The sequence below is a fragment of the Populus trichocarpa genome, chromosome 12 (assembly GCF_000002775.5).
Source record: "Populus trichocarpa isolate Nisqually-1 chromosome 12, P.trichocarpa_v4.1, whole genome shotgun sequence".
NCBI lineage: Eukaryota > Viridiplantae > Streptophyta > Magnoliopsida > Malpighiales > Salicaceae > Populus > Populus trichocarpa.
This window is the reverse complement of record NC_037296.2, coordinates 1,680,306-1,696,130: the sequence shown is the minus strand read 5'-3', so window position 1 is coordinate 1,696,130 and position 15,825 is coordinate 1,680,306. Positions and strand designations below refer to the sequence as shown.

General features: G+C 30.2%; 1 protein-coding gene across 1 annotated transcript; it reads left to right on the top strand.

Annotated features, from left to right (window-relative positions):
* The first annotated feature begins 3,400 nt into the window (after nucleotides 1-3,400).
* LOC7464260 (protein BOBBER 1) lies at nucleotides 3,401-6,314 on the top strand. The gene is made up of 6 exons (XM_024581996.2): nucleotides 3,401-3,904; nucleotides 4,928-5,100; nucleotides 5,213-5,261; nucleotides 5,465-5,631; nucleotides 5,838-5,921; nucleotides 6,030-6,314. The coding sequence occupies exons 1-6, from the start codon at nucleotides 3,547-3,549 to the stop codon at nucleotides 6,066-6,068; spliced, it is 870 nt and encodes a 289-aa protein (XP_024437764.2). The 5' UTR covers nucleotides 3,401-3,546; the 3' UTR covers nucleotides 6,069-6,314.
* The last annotated feature ends 9,511 nt before the right edge of the window (nucleotides 6,315-15,825 follow it).

Genomic DNA, 15,825 nt, shown 5'->3' with positions numbered 1-15,825 from the left:
TACAAAAGAAGAAGATACATGACACAATCTTGGAATGAACAAGCTCCCATGCCTGTGCAGCAATATGTATAATTGAGCTTAACGAGCAATTAAATGTTAGAAGTTCATGGAATCGCTGGCCCTCACAACATCGCATCAACGATCGAGCTCTTTTGTTCTTAAAAGGGACGTCCACTCGTCGTCTAAAGCTTAGAAAAGAAGGCTGGAGAAGAAGTCTTGAATGAGTCAGGTCTTATAGAAGTCGTTTGAAACTCGATTTGCTAAGAGTGGTTAGAGCTTGTTCATCAAGGTATAATGAGTTTGTGTCAAGACTCGCTATATAGATGACATGAGATTGCGCCTAAGTTTAGCTGAACTCGTTAAGCTTACAGATAAACTTACTTGTAAGCTTGTGAAAATCTGAAAGGTGACGAATTCATGAAAACTTTAAACGGATTTGGGTTTTTCATGGCTACTTGATGGGCTTATATTTATGAGCTTAGGTTGTTCCTCGTTCTCCTGCAAAAACAAGTTTTTTATTCATCGACATCTAATTTGGTGAAAAAAGGCAAGGTGTGGGAGGAGAATAATGAAAAATGCAAGAAAATGATTTTTCAAGAAGGTATAGATCTGTTGAGTCATGTTTTATATCTTGTGGTGATTCTTGAGTGTATATATATACCATATATCACATGTATTTATGGGGCTGAGCATTTTTGGTTCGGTCCGGTTTTGGACCAAAATAAACAACCAAACTGATTTTATTTTTTTTTAGTTTTGGAACCGAACCGAACTGAAAACCAGTTCAAACCGATTAATTTCAGTTTGGTTCGGATCTGGTTTTTTTCCTTTCAAACCGGTTCAAACCGAAATTACTCCGGTTGTGTTTTGTACACTTCTGTTTTACCGACAAAGAATAGGGTTGCAGACCTGTTGTGTGCTCTATTTGTAGTCGTTCTCTCTATATGAAAGAGAAATCATGGAGGACAATGCTTTCCTATGAAATTGTGCAGCTAATCAGTAAGCAGGTCATTTATGTAGGTGATAATTTGTGTATAGTTCTGTTTGTTTTTTTTATTTTAAAAGTATTTTTAAAAAATTTAAAATTTAAATTAATATTTTTTTATATTTTTAGATCATTTTGATGCGCCGATGTCAAAAATAATTTTTAAAAAATAAATAAATATTATTTTGATACATTTCCGAGTGAAAAATACTTTGAAAAACAACTGCAACCACATTCTCAAACACGCTAGTATTACACTAATGACTTCTAAACCGATGAAAATCATGTTTGTATTGTGGTGGTGGTTTTTTTTTTTACTTGAAAATATTGAAATAATATATTTTTAAATTTATTTTTAATATTAGAGGATCAAAACGATATGAAAATACTAAATAAATAAATAAATAATATTTTAAAAAGAAAATATTTTAAAAACACAAAAACAAACGAGTTTTTAGAGAGTATTTGAGAGTGTGATAATGGTTGCTTTTCAAAATGTTTCTTCACTTAAAAATGTATTTAAAAAATATTTTTAATATCAGTACATTAAAATAATCTGAACACATAAAAAAAAATTAAAACAAATTAAAAATTTTAATTTTTTAAAAAAAAATTACAAAACACATAAACTAACATAATCTTGAAAATAACAAGAGTATCTAGGGCAGTGCCTGTGTCCTTAGAAATTAGTAGACGTGCCAGCTTTTTATTTTTTCTATCCTGTTGGCCCAGTATGAGAGTCTTTACCTGATTGAGCCATGTGACCCAACAAGTCGTGCAGCTGCCGATTGGGCAGCTGTTTGGGCTGGGGCCCAACACATTGTCCAGTTGCTCTATTAGGCAGCTATCCGGTTAGGCTAGGCCCGTAAATTATCCAATAGAGCATTTGTTGGTTTGGGCCAAACCCGACATCTGTCCAATCAAAACCGTCCAATTTTTTTTTTTTTTTTCATCTTGTATAAATAACTTGTACAAGATTTTATAAAATAAACTATGTTAATGTGTAACAAAAAAAAATTATTTTTATAAAATAAATTTTAATAAAAAATTATCTGCTGTATGAAGAAGTGAGAAAAAAATACAAATATAATTTGTTTAAATATACAAGAAGTACATTATATTTACAAGAGATTTTATAATATTACAATTGTATAAGATTTTCACAAGTATATCAAAGTTTAAGTACACCTCGTTTCTATATTTATTAAGCAACTAAATCGATCCTGGATATAGTTTATATATTTCAAAACAATAAATATTTTAAAAAGCAATTACTATTATAATATTAAATAAACTCTAAGTTTACCTTGAGTCATATATATTAGAATTGCCGGTGAGGATTGCCGGAAGCAGAAGGAATTTTGAACGAGAGGATTATTTAGAATTAGTATTAAAAGTCTTTTACCAAGAATTTTAACATTTTAAAAGTCTAATTACTGCTAGGATTATTATAAAAAAAGTATTAAAAACATTTTGACTATAAAATGAGTTTTTGTAATATTTTTTAAAACTTAAGAGAAGCTTTTGCTAAATTCTTAAATTTTAAATGATCCATGTAATTTTATAATTAAGTAAGGTAATTGAAACTTAATTTAAATTTTAATTGATCCATGTAGTTTTATAATTAAGTAAGGTGATTGAAACTTACCGAGAAGGATATTATAAAGTTTTAGCTATGCTAAAAATAAATATATCCCACATAGAACCTTTATTTAATACATTATATCAAATGAAATAGTCTGTTTTAAATTGAACTAATTGATTCTTTCTGTTTTATCATCTAAACTCTCACCCTCATCATAATTAAATAGAATAATTAAATAATTGTTATTAAACTCGTCACTTGCCTACTCAAGACTGGTTTTGATTGAGTATTGTCTTAAACTAAGTTATAAATTAATCCGGTTGATAAATTTGAGAAGTTATTAATTCACAATCTCACTAAAACTTTAATAAGATTTTCTAAGAAAAAAATTAAAAAAATACTATATTAATTTTTTTAAAATAAAATAATAATATTTTATATTGACAGGTTACCTAAAAAAAGTTAAGACCGTGTTTGAGAATGCGGTTTCAACCGTGTTTGAGAACGTGGTTTCAACCGCGTTCCTTTAAAATTCAAAAAATAATTATTAAACATTTTATTTTTTTATATTTTTAGATTGTTTTGATGTGTTGATTTTAAAAATAATTTTTAAAAATTAAAAAATATATTATTTTAATATATTTCTAAAAAATTATATTTTAAATCATAACCACTACCAGAATCTAAAACCAGTTATAAAAGTGACTCGTATAATCCACTATCCAAACCAGATTTGAGTCTTGTAACTTTTTAAATTAACTTACTTTAAATAAAGATATAAAGTGGAGGGATGAAAATGAAATCTTAGCACATAATATTAATAAGAAAAGGTTCTATAACCCTCGACGGAACTCGTTTTCTCACTCTTTCTGGTTTTCCCATCTTCACTTCTAAAAAAAACCCTCGAACGAGAGAGAACTCCTCAACTCACACTCACCGAGTCAACTCGGTTGAAGAGAGCAAAAACAACCCAAAAATGGCAATACTTTCTGATTACGAAGAAGACCAAAACGACAAAAAATCATCACCGTCGCCATCCTGTACTTCTCCCAAGACGCCGATGTTTACGGCAGCATTTAATCCACAAAACCCCATAAGGATTGTGGAGACGGTTCTTGATTTCTTGGGGAAAGAGAGTAATTTTCTTGAGAAGGACACGGCGGAGAAGGAGATCTTTGCTGTGGTGAAGAGGGCAGTGGAGGAGAAGAAGAGGAAGAAGGCGGAGGAAGAAGCGAAGGTGAAGGAGGAGAACAAGAGGTTGAAGAAGGAGGAGGTGAAGGAAAATGAGGAGAAGGTGCAGGAGGGAGAGAATAAAGAGCAGAGTGCAAAGAGAGGTAAATTAAAAATGGGTTTTGTTTAATTTTGCGTTTCTTGTTTTTGTTTTGGTTTTTTTTATTGGTTTATCTGTTAAAGTTTGTAAAAAAAATTTATGTATTGTTTTCTTTGAAGTAGTAAAAGATTGAAATGTAGGAGATTTGGAATTGTTGGGAGGGTAAAGTCTGAGCTTTTTGGTATTTTTCTAATGGGGTTTAAGATTTTGAAGGAGAAGGGTTGTTCCTGTTGTGAATGTAATGAGTTTTGATATTTTCCTATGGTATTTTCCTATGTTTGGATAGGAAGCCAATGATTGAATTGAAGGGAGAAAAGACTAGGGTTTTGAACCATTTGTTTTGGATAAGTATTGTAATTCAACTTCTTTAAAGTAGTCGATTGTTCAGTTCTATTCTTTGTGAATTTGCTTGGCGGTGATGGTTGTGAAATTGCTTAATTTTCCGTTACTAATTCAATTGTGATTTTTTTTGTTTGTAATTAAATGATATTTTGCTGAACATGGAAGGGTTAAAGTTTGACATTTTGTTTTTGAAATTTGTTAAATCTTGAATAAAGTTTTAAATTTTATGTGATGAGAACTACATGGGATGATGAAAGTGTCCGTTTACAAGGAAGGTGTTGTAGTTGATGAAAATGGTGGATGGATATTGTAATAGGAGCTTGTTGATAAATTAACTTAACTGCAACCTTTTTCCTTGCAATCCAGATGTATGTTTTATATAAGACTTCATGCAAGTCTATGCGTGGTGGGTAGGTAGGCTCTAGCTTTGAGTTTGTAGTTCTATATAGCTTTGGAATGAATGACAGGATTTGCATTTTTCAATTACATGCTTAAGCGAGCATATGCACCCAATTGGCTGATGAACCATTTAAGTGAATTGATTCAAATAAATAGGACTTCCATGCTAAATGCAGATGAGCATGTTGGACATTTGTCTTATTGATATCTATGAAGTTTGAAGGAAAGGTGTCCATTGCTTTCTTTACTTACTTCTTTCTTGCTGCTTCTTGTTTATAATGGGCAGTTCCAAATAAGGGAAATGGTCTTGATCTGGAGAAATATTCCTGGACACAGACCTTGCAAGAGGTTAATATACAAGTTCCAGTCCCTTCTGGAACAAAATCAAGATTTGTTGTATGTGACATAAAGAAAAACCATCTAAAAGTTGGACTCAAGGGTCTGCCCCCAATAATTGAGGTAAGTTTGCATGCTCACGTGTCTGTTCTTTTATGAATTGTCCCCTGGTGAACTATCTTCGGTTTGTTCAGGTAGTTTTCTGTCATAACACTCTGTATTCAAATACTCGCAGGGAGAGCCTTATAAGCCTGTCAAGGTTGATGATTGTTACTGGAGCATAGGTATGCTAACTACACCAGTTACTGAATTTACTAATGGAATAATCTTTATGGCTAAAGACAATATTTGAAAATTCTTTGCAAAAACTGAAGTATAAAGAATTGAGCATTTTTCTTTTGATGCATTGTTTTCAATTTTGTTACCCCATCAAGAACTGTCAGATAAATGTGAGTAACTCATCATATATACCATTTACTGTCGCCAGAGGACCAGAATACAATCTCAATCCTTTTGACAAAGCATGACCAAATGGATTGGTGGAAATCTTTGGTGAAAGGAGATCCAGAAATTGATACTCAGAAAGTTGAACCTGAAAACAGCAAGCTATCTGATCTGGATGCTGAAACGCGGCAAACTGTTGAAAAGATGATGGTAAATTTCTGTGCCTCTTCCATTCTTGACGGTGCTTTGGTCCTTAGTTCTTCCATCTTGATTAACGGAGTTTAGGTTCTTATAGTTGCTTAATTGACATGGCATCTGGTTGTGTTTGTCCATCCTCCTGGTTGGTAGTTGTGAAAATTTGACGTTGTTAGTTTTTGTGATTTCTGATGTTTCAATTTCCTCATTCTTCTGTGTAGTTTGATCAGAGACAGAAGAAGATGGGCCTTCCAACCAGTGATGAGATGCAGAAACAGGAGATTCTGAAGAAGTTCATGGCTGAGGTGAAACCACAACTCTCTTGAACTGCCCTTCATTGCACCCGTAGTTTTCACTCGACCTCTTGCATCACTTCATTGGCTAACCTGTCATTTGATTTTGATTCGTTGCAGCATCCGGAGATGGATTTCTCAAAGGCGAAGATAGCATAAAATGGGAGTTTTTGTGTCTCCTGTTTTGAAATTGGGCCGAGGTGTCTACTTTGATCTAGTGTATTTCTTCTTGGTGGGCTTGAATGGTTGAACCATGTTAATAACTTTAACAGTTCTCTTTTGGTGGGTGGCTGATCGATACATCTTCATAGCAAGTTTGCAAGTGTTTTTTTGTCGAGGCTTAAAAAATCTAGACTGGCAAGCTTTTCAGAGCTAGATATAGTAAAATTCTCCTTTTTCATGCCCTTTTTTACCTCCACGAAGCTTCCTTCTGTTTTTGCTTTATTTGTGTAAATTCTCAGCGTGAGCAACTTCAGTGGAAAAATGCCCCCCTCCATGTGCGCGCGGTAGAGAAGTGCCTCTGCACGATCATTGATTAACGGGGCACTCTTCCTCTTCTTTCGACTGGTTTGGAATTTGGACTTTAGAGTCTTGCTCTGTATCTCGTGAACCCTTCCTTCAGTGAGTGTTGTAGCTGCAATGGACTGGGGTCGTTGTGCCCTAGCAACAATACACACACACACACCCACCCACATACAAGAATGAATCTGAAATGAGAATACGATCAACCCTTTCAAAGTTTTAAGAGTTCGTTTAGTTTAGTTATGCGGTGCATATAAAAAAGCATTACGTTTTTGAGTTTTTCATGTGAAACGCAATTTATACAGTGGAAGCACAGCATTGTTCGAAGAAAGTGGATATGCATGTGTGCGAGGTGTTAATAAACTATTGCTGATGATATTCATTTCTTTTTATATGCTACTCTGTCTCGCCTTCTCCTATTTGTTCTCCAAATCTCCTTTTCGATATCCACATCATAGAGGGTCATTTTTAATGGCAAAAGAGCCACTTATACTTTATTTACCTCACCATCTTCTCTTCTTTTCTGTGATGCCATCCAGTCAAACAACTCAATGGACCTCAAAGTTATAAAATTGCTCTGTTTTCCAAGTGAGTGAGATTCAATTCCAAATTGCTCAAAACAACATTAAGTGACTTGACTAGCTGAATTGTTTAGCTCCTGCTTGATGAATTACTCCATGACTGGTATACATGTGATGAGCAACTTTATGATTATTGAAAGAGCAGGTGGCATTCGAGTTTGCAGGTATTTATTTTGTGCTCTAGTTTTCTGGCTTTTGTTTTACCAAAAACAAAAATCCTAGTGTGCCCTGGGGAATGTCAAATGCCTTGTTCATGTATAATTTCCTCTAGCATCGAAATAGAAAGGCTTTTGCCGAGGGAGAACTTGAATTTGAATCAAGTATTTGAGTATATTACATTCTTATTAAACTCAGTTTAATCTGGCAGTCAATCTAATGATTCGTTGAATTGAGACATGATAGACTTAGTCTATTTCTCTAAAAGAAATAAGAAAACACCTTTTGATAATTTGTTTCAATTTTTAAAATAAAAGATTTTAAAACAATACTATTTTAAATTGGATCCATTATATATAAAGCTAAAAAATATCAGACTTTCATTGTCCATGCACTCATAATTTACTATGCTTTGTACAATAAATTTACTATTTTACCCCCTTCCTACAAAAACAACATGATTTGCTAGGAGGGTAGTTCGGTCTTTTCACAATGGTTCAAATGTCATCGCCAAATTCATAAGGGTCATTCTAGTCGTCTCATATTCTTATTGCATAATAAAAATACTAAACTACCCTTAAAAGGTATTTTCATTTAATTAGTTTAAGAGGTATTTTTGGTTTTTTACATTTTTCTAAAAATCAAAATGACTAAATTACCCTTGATATCAAATTTCCTAAGCTTTGGGTTCTGGGGTGTTTTTGTCATTTCCTACAAGTTTTTTTGTCATTATTAGGTTGAACTAGAAGCAATTCATTCTTTCACCATTTTTAAAAATTAAAAAAAAAAAAACAAGTTTGAAGTGATATGTGAGTCGTTCAATGGAATAACACCAGCTTCCATTGCAGCGTTTAAAACTCCACGACACCCTCTTTCATATGGAGCGGCGTGTGTGGTGTTTTGAATGATGGTTTGTCATCAACAACCTCTTTCTTTTCTTCTCTCTTCTCTCTCTCCTCCCCATTGAATTTTGTGTTGACCATGAAAAAAATCAACTTCATCCTTTTATTTTATGACATTTCATATTTGGACATCAATGTTTTGATTTCTAAGCTTGATTATTAGTCATTTTATCAAATTTAATTTTATTTTTAATTTCATCATTGGATTCATAACCTTGATTTTTAATTTCTTCAAGTTTGGTTCTCACTCTCTTTATTTTTATTTTTTATTTGGATTCTTTTGTGAATTTGATTTTTATTTTCAATTTTGCCCTTCAAATCAAAGTTTTATGATGTTTAATGTTAGGTCCTTAATATTTTGATTTCAAATTTTGATTTTTAGCCCTTTTATCACATTTTAACTTGTTTTCAGTTTCATTATTGGATCCATAATCTTAGTTTTTTATTTTTTTTTAAATTTGGTTCTCATTCTCTTAATTTTTATTTTTTGTTTTGAATTCTTTTGTTAATTTGATTTTTTCTTTTCAATTTTATCATTCAATTCAAAGTTTGATGATATTTAAGGTTAGGGGCTCTCAATGTTTCGATTTCAAATTTTGATTATTAATCCTTTTATCAAATTTTAATTTGTTTTCAATATCATCATTGGAGCCATAATTTGGTCATCATTGTCTTTATTTTTATTTTTTGTTTTGGATTAGTATATTAATTTCATTTTTCTTTTTGATTTTGCCATTTAATTCTAATTTTAGATTGTTCTTTCATTTTCCAAGAGTCAACTGGAAGTTGATCCAAGGCAAATACATGATCACGTGTCAGGTGAGGTGACCCGAATTCACTCAAGTCAAATAAATTTTTTTATTTTATAAAAAATAAAAACATGAAAGAAAAAATATAAAGGAAAGTAGTCAATGATATTTTTTACCCGATTTTGACTAGATTTGCCACGGATTGACAAGATGACGAGTCAACCTGAGTTTTTAATCGTTTCACATCGGGTCAATTCTTCTCAAATTTCTTTTAAACCCCGGCCCACCCTAAACCTCGGGTCACCCGAGTCATGGGTCAACCCACTATTTTATTTTCTATAGGATTATTCTGTTCGCATGACTCCGCTCGTGAGTTTTGACGACCTCACTTGAATTTGTTGTTTCTTTGTTTTTTTTTTAGACTTTTTTTGTTAACTTAATTTTTCATAGATTTAATCCTTACATATTTTGAATTATGAGAATTGACAATTAGTAATTCTTTTCAAAAAAAATTTATAATATCGAGTCCATCATTTTTTTATTTTTTAAAAAATATACTAACAACATTTAGATATTAATTTTTTACATTATAGAGAATTTGTCCCGGCCGCAACAAAGTGCTAGATACCTATCTTGTCTAATCTATAACTCGAATTTTGAGCCGGACAGCTGCCGAAATAGGTTTTTATAAATACGCTGTACTGGAGCTAGAGGACAGTTGATGTCGAAGGTGATGTCATTGAGCCATTGTTCTTGAACTGTTGACAAGACAATCAAAGGCTCGCGGTGGAGGAAGTGGGGTGGTGTCTCCATGGTGGGAAGCCCACCAGTGTAATAATAAGGAATGAAACGACAAATTTGGAAGTGAAACAAAGCAAACACTTCAATTTCAAGACTGTTCATAAGGCAACAGCAGGACGACACGTGATTGTATAAAGCCAGCCATGTCCCTCTCAACATGCCCCTTTCCATAAAAAGGCAGTGGAGTCTGATGATGTTCCATCCATGTTGTCCTATCCTGGGGTAGGTCCTTGCTGCTGAAGGCCTTATTCATTCCAGAACCTGCACTTTCACAAAGGCCTGAGAGAGATTCGTGGAGTTTTGTGCAACATGCAGTGTTCATCTGCGATCCATCTCTGTCCAAGTTTTTATTGTCTGATAAGGAAATCTACATCGATCCATTTTAGACGTGTAATCATACTTTGAAACTGATCTAAGCATACGAATGAGGGGATCGTCGTCTTGATTTTGTAGCTTGAAAGCTGCTGCTGCATATACTTTTATGGGATTGATGGATCATGCTTAGCCATGTTCCCCAGATTTTGCAGAAGAAGACTGCAGGGATGGTTTTTGTAGCATGTTTTGACAATACATAAGTTTAAACGCGTGAATTTAATTTACTTACCTCAAACAAAATATACCTATCCATCTTTTACTATGATTTCAAATCAATCTTTCTTATAATTTCCTCCATGAAACATCATTGTCGAACCAGCAATTATTTGTGGTTCTCAATGTCTGTTGATAGTTGTGAACTATAAAAAAACAAATGTTTTGCAATAATTTTGATCTATTATATATAATAATTCATGATTGTGAATCAGCCACTTGACTAATGGAATGCACTTCAAGTTGATATATATAGTTTGTGTTAATCATGTTGATTAAACTTTACCTAACACAAGATTCAAATCAAGATACGAGGATGTTGATCATTTGAGTTAACTTAATTTTTTAAAAAATAATAATTAAAACAAATTGTTTTAATTTTTTAAAAATAAATTAGATTTTAACATGATTAACTCTTTTTTTTTTTATGAAACTCCCATCAATTTATATCTTGAATCTAATTAACATGATATGATATTTTGATATAAAATTATCAATTTACCCGAGAAACCAAGATTCTCACCTTTGCTTGGTTTTTGACATGAATCAGCTATTTCCTTGATAAGCTTAATATTACTTGCAATGTTTTCCTTGGATTAATAAGATTCAAATGGGAATTCGAATTTTTTTTCATAAAAAAAACCTATTTTTCAAGGATTTCAAATGACATTTTTCAAGGATTTCCTCATCTTGTACGTAGAATATATACATATATAGAACTCAAAATATTTTCTTGGATGCATTAATTTGTTTAATTGTCAAGAAATGCGAAAAATCCAAGACAACATCCCAATTTTCGTTGGCCACAAAATTAAGGAGATTTATTGTAATTGGATATATATATATATATATATTCTTTTGGAATATAATTACATGTCTATAACAAAGTCGTGATTCCTTTTGTCATATTATAATTTTTTTTATATATAGAGTACAAATCTATATCCATCAACAAGATCAAATTAGTTTGCTTCATCCTTCTGTTCTAACCCAAAAAAAGAAAACATACATACGTATATATATCAAAAAAACAATATTGACATAATGACTATACTTTTAATTTAATTAACAAAATTATAGTTAAAGCTATATTTATTTTTATGATGCAGTTTGTGTTTTATTCCAATTATAAATTTAAAAATACTTAATTAATCAATGCATGTCATAATTTTATATATTTTATTAATTTTTTAAAACTTTTAAATTTAAAAGAAATATAATTTATAATTTTTCTTAATTTTTTTTTTATCTTTTAACCGCATTTACACCATTTAATTTGCATGAACTCTAAAAGGCTATTTATTTATTTAATTATGCAGAGCAAAATTGGGGGACAATGAACTTATGATAAAGTATAAAATTTTAAAAGTGGCAACAAAAGGACACTTGTTGTCATTTCAGACGAGAAATGGCTTTGATTCTCCTTTATATAAATTTTACATTGTCTTGTCTCACGCATGATCCAGCACAGACGACAAGATGTCGAGACGCATCCTCTAGCACTGAGCATGCCATAGATACTGCGGCTGGAGATGCTTTTCGTTAGGGAAAAAAAAAATAGATTGATTTATTTTAATTGGTTTTTATTGATCTTGATATTAAAATTATAAAAATGAATATTTAAAATATAGTAATTTTTTTTTTTATTCTAAGACATTTTAAAAATGCCTAAATTACAATACTAAACAATGCCCGAGTGTTTGTATATAGTTTCTTTCATCATTTTTAAGGATGAGAGTGTTATCTCATGCTTAGATTTCGTATAACGAGGCTATTTTTTTTTAAAAAAGGTCTAAGATAATATCAATAGAAAAAAAATTATTTATCATAAAAATAGAGTTAAAATAAGTTTTTTATAAGTAAAAAAAATATATAAATAAATTGATTATACATTCAATAAAAAAAAAACACATATTTCACTGTTAGAGAATAATATAAATCATATCTCGAGATCTCAACTAACAGTTTAAGCAATTGGATTGAGATGATTCTTTGATATGGTATCAGAGTCTTGATGACCAAGCGGTCACGAGTTCGAATCTCATCATCCCTATTTATTTGATAAAAATTAAGCACAAGGTAATGTGGGCCTGTGCAAGTTTCAAGCCCATGATTTATATTATTCTCTAGCATTCACAAATATATTTATTATTGTAATATTTATGTCAAAACTAAAACTTAAAATATTTTTATAAATACACAGTAATTGGATACACTGTCATGTAGTGTTCAAATAATTTAGAGAAAGCATGTCCAAGTTCGCAACGCAGCAATTATTGTAGACAATTCCGATAGGAAAGGGCAAGCCACTTGCCCCCTTGAATGAATTCCAACTTTCTTAAAGTCCAAGTGGATCTCAAATAGACTGAACAAGTGTTGAACATGTCTTTGTCCAAATAAAAGCTTCCAAAACCTAGAATTTAACTTATTTGCACATGAAATAGAACAGGAGGGACACACCTTGAGCATGATTATAAGGCAGCTTTTCATTATTGTCATGGAAACATAAATGACGCAATTAATTGAGACATGTTTGTTTTGTATTTTAAAAAATATAAAATTATTTAGAAATATATTTAATTTATATCTTTGTCTTTTTAATTAAACACATTTTTTTTCTTTTCTGTATTTGTTTATTTATTATACAACAAAAATCAAAAACAACATATAATGTCTATTTCTCAACCAATCAAATATTGAATGACAAATAAAAAAAATTAGCTACAACAAAATTAAACCTAGCTATGTTACTTTTCTCATTCGCAACCCATAAAACTACGGATATAGGTTCAATTAAGAATCTCAACCAATTAAAATTAAAAGATAAAATTAAAAAAAAAATCTTAAATAAAAAACTTAGGAAAAAATTGTCAATTCAATATGATAATCTACGATAAATCAAGGTGTATGTACAATGCTTTTCCCTCGTGTTTTAGGTTTTTGTAATTCATAACTCTAGTATAAATATAGAACTAAAGAAATCCTAAAAAAAACACAATAAAAGACTATGATTTCAATTAAATAAGATAATTGCTCAAATTCTTTACTAACATTGATATTTGTTATTAATGTGGGTGTTGATCTGAATTTGAAATCTTCTTACCACTATTTTTACAAAGTTTTCATAATATTTAGTACTATAGTGTAAAATACTTTTTAAAAATACTTTTCAATTGAAAATGCATCATGATAATGTTTTTTCAACTTCTTTTTATTTTTAATATTAGTATATTAAAACCTTTTAAAAAAACATTTAAAAATACATCAATTTAATAGTTTTTATTCAAAAAATACTTTAAAAAACAAGTTGTGATACAAAAACAAACATTCACTCAATGTAGTTTACATCATTTGTATATTGATCAAAACAAGATATTTTATTTAATAATCTAAAGTATATATTATTACAGAAGAATAATTTATCTAAATTTAAATTATAAATTCAAAGTCAAAAGTACATGTTATTGCAGAAGAAATTGAGAGAATGAACAATTTTTTTACCACCTAACCTATTATTAGGGTTTGTACAATCAAATAACAATACAATGCATGTTGATTTGATTCAACTCGAGGATGTGTTTGTTATGGTTATTATTCTATTCTCATTTTTCGCAAAATAATTTTATTAATCCTTTTAGTTTAAAAAATCACAAATTAAATTCTTGTATTTTCATATTTGTTTATAATTTAGTTTCTCTATTAGTTTTTAGCAACAATTTAATTGTTTTTTTTCTCTAAAATATCCTTCATTTCTAGTCAAAATTTTGAATCTCATCTACCATAAACAAAACAAAATATGCATTTGAAAAGGATAATTTGGACTTTTAAAATATAATTAAAATTCAACTCTAGTTAAGGGATTAATAAATGATTCTCAAAACTAGAAGGACTAAATTTTAGATTTATATATATAAAAAAGGAATCTAACTTATAATTTACTCATTTGTTGTGGGACTAAATCGTACGACCTAGCTCTTTTTAAGGTATAAGAATCTTTTTTATAATGTTCTAAAATCTAATATATGTAACTAAAAGGTTATTTAGTGTTTGAAATAGTGGTAAACCAATATATTAAAGTGCTCGAGTTTCTTCTTTTTAATCTAAGGAACTCCAGGTTTTAGTAGAAGCTTGAATACCTGCAAAAACAGTTCTAATCGAGGGGTCTTAAAGATACTCCAATGATAAAGTCAGTATATTTATGAGAAAGTTATCAAATGACTTAAGACAATAAATTATTTAAAAAAACTTTAAATTCAAGGAACAAAGATGTTTGTTCTTGAGTTTTAAGTTGGTTAATACTCTAAATCTATGTATCTTTATCTTAAAATATAAAAATTATGAACTCTTTATCTGAATGGTTCAGGGAGTATTTATACCTTCTGAACTTTGTCGTTTTTAGATAAGAGAATGACTGGAAAATCCTCTGCTTTCATCGATATTAATAGAAGGTAAATATATCTTACATATCATTAATAATATAATAAGTATGGTAGGTTTCTTAAAAGACATTATATACATCTATAAATATAAAAAAAAATATTATCTTAATATGAATTACTATTTTAGATGGAGAGGCATAACGGTTTATCATGTTTTTAATATTTATAATGTAGAAGATCATCTAGGGTTAGACATATAGCCTTAGAACATGATAATGTCCAAGTTCTTTAGGCGTGATATGTTTGTCAGACCCATGTTTCTTTGGATTTGGTTGACTACCAGTTCAAGTTCTTTGGGTGTGACACATTTGTCAGACCTACGCTACCTTAGGCTTGGCTGATTGCCAAGACCAAGTACTTTGGGTCTAGCATGTTCGTCAAATCCATGTTTTCTTGAACTTAGATGACTGCCAAGTTCAAGTACTTTGAGTATGACATGTTCATTATACCCATATTATCTTAGACTTAGTTGATTATCAAGTCTAAATATTTTGAGTCTGATATATTTGCTAGACCCATTTTATTTAAGAAAATTTTTATTGATAAAAATATTAACCAAAAATTAACTCATCACTTTTATAAACACCTGATGATTATAATATTCATATAATTTAAAATTGTATTTTTACTATAGTATTAATGGAGATTTGATTCTTTCAATAAATTTTGAATTAATTTTAATGTTCTTTCATATTTTATATAAAAAATCATGTATATCTCATGCTTATTTACAAGAAAAATAGACAGAATATACACACACACATACCAATTAAAACACTCTACAACTTTAATAATTGAAATACAAAAAAATTAAATTAAATTAAAGGTATCAATTAAAATGGATACAATTACCTTATTGTTTGTGTATTTTGCAAGTTTTTTTTTTAAACTTTGGGTGTAAAAGGACAAAAAAAATGTATCAATATCTGTGTTGATAAAATAGGAAACAAACAAAATATATCAAAATCATGAAAAAAACAAAAATGTTCTATTCATACATATATGGTGGGTCAAATCGTATAACTTTGTTGCTCCACTAAGTCACCCCCACATTTCCTTGGACATGAAAACTATCATCAGCAATTTTATGAAAATTTCAGGAGTTGAAGATGGAGAGCTAATGTGGACAGGAGTTGAATAGATTGAAATATATTCTTTTTATATATGATCGATCGTCT

Coding starts and splice junctions, on each gene's coding strand:
- LOC7464260 (XM_024581996.2), top strand. CDS start 3,547: ATGGCAATACTTTCTGATTACGAAGAAGACCAAAACGACAAAAAATCA. Junction 5,101..5,212: donor GTCTGCCCCCAATAATTGAG/GTAAGTTTGCAT, acceptor AAATACTCGCAG/GGAGAGCCTTATAAGCCTGT. Junction 5,922..6,029: donor TGAAGAAGTTCATGGCTGAG/GTGAAACCACAA, acceptor GATTCGTTGCAG/CATCCGGAGATGGATTTCTC.